General features: G+C 35.9%; 1 protein-coding gene across 1 annotated transcript; it reads right to left on the bottom strand.

Moving 5' to 3' along the window:
* Window positions 1–493: 493 nt before the first annotated feature.
* On the bottom strand, window positions 494–2,594 carry LOC111909355 (probable carboxylesterase 15). The gene is made up of 2 exons (XM_023905168.2): window positions 1,874–2,594; window positions 494–921 (listed from the first exon to the last, which is right to left on the bottom strand). Exons 1-2 carry the CDS (start codon window positions 2,563–2,565, stop codon window positions 615–617), a joined length of 999 nt encoding a protein of 332 aa, XP_023760936.1. The 5' UTR covers window positions 2,566–2,594; the 3' UTR covers window positions 494–614.
* Window positions 2,595–4,166: the final 1,572 nt, after the last annotated feature.

Here is a 4,166-nt window from a genome sequence, read left to right as displayed (position 1 = left end):
GCTTCTTAACTCAAGCTCTGATACCAATTAAAGTTTAGAAAACAAGAATGCAAAACAAAAATAGCCAAAATAACTTTTTGATTAATCGGAAACTAACTCAAAACCGATGTTTTACAAATTGTTCTCATAATCATAAACTCGATTATAGACATTTATATATAGCCTAACATACCAACTTGTATTAGACTAGGAAACTTATGACCCACTTGCCATATTGCTTGGTCTCCAAGTCCTCAGACAATCATTTATTTGGTACCTCCCAAGGAGCAGAAACTCCCATTTTAACCCTTCTCGGGGGATTCCATCCACAAACCCAAAGTTTATGGCCGACTAAAATGACTCATCATCATTTAGCTATTGTATTTTTTTTTCTTATTGTTGGACATATGTATAGAACTAATTTTGGGATTCGGCACAGTATGAAAGATCTTTTAGATGCACATATCTCTTTGGGAGGACGATTGAACACTTGCGTGTTGTTGTAGAGAAAGCATGAAAGCATTATATAACATATTCACTTATACGAAATGACCATTCTCACATGAAACAAAGATTTTTGGTACATAAACCGAACGTCCAGCTCACTGCATGGAAACTTACCCTACCCAACTAGGTTAACTAGAATGTTCAACTATGAAATCTTTAATTAGTTTAAAAACTGAATCTGAAACATCCGAATAAGGATCATTAGTAAAAAACCCATGTTGTTTGCCTTCGAATTCAATGTAGCATGCGGTTTTTCCAAGCTCCTTTAATCCATTCGCATATAATTTCACTCTATCCTTCATAATCTCATCTCCCCCGACGATTAAGAGTATTGGGTCAAGATTAATGGATTCAAGGCTTGGGCTTTTAGGTCCAAACGGGTTTGCAAATGGATGATCGGCTGTTGTTCCCATCGGTAATGCCATTCTCCAAAACCTGTAATTTTCAATTTAATTTTAAGAGCTTTTTCAAAAGTACGTAGCTTTTCATCCTATTAGGGCAAACAAGCTCTTCACTATAAAATAACACACCACTAAAAACCCCAAGTAAACATCAATTAAAATAATACAAATTATTAAATAGCGTGAATCATGATAATGGATAATATGTCATTTAAATATAGATCGTTTAAGAAATGCATAAATATTAAATGAAAAAGAGAAAGTCTATATCAAATCTTTATACCGAAAGAGACATGTTAGAGGACCCCATATCCCATCATATCCAATTACCAAAAATTAAAAGTCATTAAAGACATGTAAACAAGCTGAAGATTCTAGTAATCAAGTCGAGAAAGAAAAACACATCATTGACTTTGAAAAAATATTCAAGATAGAGATACAATTTAGCACTAGGCACATGCGCCAATATTTTAGAGGGCGAATTAAAAGATGGATGACATGAAAGCTTAAAGTTATTTAGGTTGTTTAGAATCCATGAGTTTAATCCTAATGTGTATATGCACAAGGTTGATATACTCCCTTTGGTTATTAATTTGTTAATATGCTATTTGCTAGCTCGAAGTTAGAAGTGTATGTTTATTTATATACGAATGTCTTAAAACATGTAAATTACATAAAATTATTTATATAAAATACAATATGAATTTTAAAAAGAAATAACTAAGTCAATTTGTAAATTTATACAAAAATATTTTGTTAAACGTTTTTCATAATAACTTTTAGATTAAATTCCCAAAAACTCTTAGCCCAACATACCCTGTTTCTTGAAAAATTAGGAATACAATACATTAATAAATATGTGATTAAGTTTTTAAAGTATGTTAACAAGATATTGTCATTAATTTGTACCAATCAAAAAATTTATTTTGTGGAAAAAAGTAATACTATAATGATTTGATATGGGACGACACTAGCATGAAACTTACGTGTCAAGAATATCCACGTTTAACCACTTTTCCGGCAAACCTTTCGCCTCCGAAAGCGTCCTCTCCTTCCCACCAAAGAATGGCCCCAACATCACATAACCTCGTATCTTGACAGGCGTAAGCTCCGGCGAGCCGGGTCCCAGCCGCACGGCCAAGTGGTGTGCTATGTTTCCACCGGAAGAGTCTCCGGTTATGAAAAAACGATCAAAGTCGAAAGACTCAACGGCATCACCAATCCACATATCAGCGGACTGTTGACCATCTTTAGGGTTTATCGCCAGCGCTTGGAGCCACTTCAGAGCAACAAGAGAGTCATCCAAAGCTGCAGGGAGTCTATGCTCAGGTGCAAGACGGTAGTCAGGCGCCACCACAATGGCATGGAGTGCGGAGGAGAGGCGGAGGCAGCAGTTGTGGATATTTGGCCATGCAAACGACCCAACACAGAACCCACCACCGTGGAGGTAGTAAATGACGGGGAGTTTGGTGACGGAGGTGGTGGTGGATTTGGGTTTGTAGATGCGTAGGTGGAGGTCATGGAGTTTGTCGTAACAATAGTCTCTCCACACAACAGAACCGTCGTCTTTGATTTGGAAAGCAGTAAAGTCAATATTTTGGTGACGATGAATAGAACCGTCGCTAAAGATCTGAACGATGCCTTGACAGTCTTCAACAACATAAGGAAGAGACCCCATCTGTGGTTATTGAATAAGAGTTAATTACAAGAATCTGAATGGAGTATAAATAGAAGCTAGAAATTAAGGAGGCTGTGAGGAAAAAAGCTTTGAAGGGTATTGCAGTCATTTTACAAACATATTATTATACATAGGAGTGTTGTGTAATGGTGTGATTGGTGAAATTTTGAAATGGAACTTTGTTCGTTCGCAGCAATGATATCCAAATTGTCGTGTCATTTTCCAAAATAAGAAAGTAAGGCCGGTGGGTATCACGCCACCCTCCACCACCTATCACCATCTTCATCACTGTAGCACATCTTCACACCATAACCTAGAGAGAGAGAGAGAGAGAGAGAGAGAGAGAGAGAGAGAGAGAGAGAGAGAGAGAGAGAGCATGCCACTTCGGCTTAACGCATCTCGGGAATGGTGAGCACATCATGGTCGATGATCCACCGTAGCATCACGCATGATGCATAATACCCAAACCCAGTTAAAACCGACAACTCGTGTATTTGTGTTATAAAAACGTGTCAGTCACGAAGTCACAAATTTGTGCAATACAAATAGACGAAGAGAAATAAACTTTATCTTAATTTTCAAGATGAATTCGTATCGTGTCACTCACAGATCAATATCGAATTGCTAGATCTTAACCCAATTGCCTAAAAGAGACTTACATCGGGAAAGGTGCTCACTGAGAGCTTTTGATTTGTAAGGTATAACCTTTTGTGAACCATTTGGTCGAAGCTTGTTATTTTTTGTTTATTTTATAAATAAACAAACATTGAAATATCTATTGTTCTTTTAATTAATTGAACAAACACGAACAACAGTTTCATTTAGAGGTATAACCATTTATTTATGTTCTTTATCTTCGTGCTTGTTTACGTTCATTTATGGTTGCGAGTATTATTATTTTTCAACATCTTTTTTTTGAACAATTGAATGTTTTATTAAAATGAAACTAAGCAGGGAAAGGAAATTAATTACAAATACATATTATTAATGGAGTTCTAAGTTAATCAACAAAGCTAAAAACAAGCTAAGGTTATCTACAAACCAATTGAACTAATGATATGGTTATATTATCTATAATCATAAATAGTTTAATTTTTAATTTTCTTTCTCCAAAACCATCCAGTTTCGACAGATCCAAAATATCCATCGCATTGTGAAAATAATAGCCTCGATAACAGACCTTTTAGTAGTCGTAATCCGTAAAGAGTTAACCCACGGGAGAACCTTGTGACGTGTGTTAAAACACAACAAGAAAATTTCTACCCGTCGACCAAAGGCGTTCCAAATTCTAGTCGCCACTTCACACTATAAAAATAAGTGATCAATGTCTTCCACAAAATGTAAACAAATCGGGCATAAAACCTACAAAACATCCATCCTTTTGTCGCCCATGTTCACTTTGGTTGGAAGCTAATTCATTAAGAGTCTTCGCACAATAATATTTACCTATACATGTAAATGACCCATCAATGATTATACAGTACACTACCTTGAAAGATTTCTTTAAAGTAGATCGGGTGTCGGAGAGTAAACCGTGCAATGTAGTCGTCTAGTTCAGGCAAAATGAAAATGGTGATACGTCATTTCTTAAGCATTGTTAT

Source organism: Lactuca sativa, chromosome 6 (assembly GCF_002870075.4).
Source record: "Lactuca sativa cultivar Salinas chromosome 6, Lsat_Salinas_v11, whole genome shotgun sequence".
NCBI classification, from domain to species: domain Eukaryota; kingdom Viridiplantae; phylum Streptophyta; class Magnoliopsida; order Asterales; family Asteraceae; genus Lactuca; species Lactuca sativa.
Note: the sequence above shows the minus strand (reverse complement) of the source record. Positions and strands in the feature narration are given on the sequence as shown.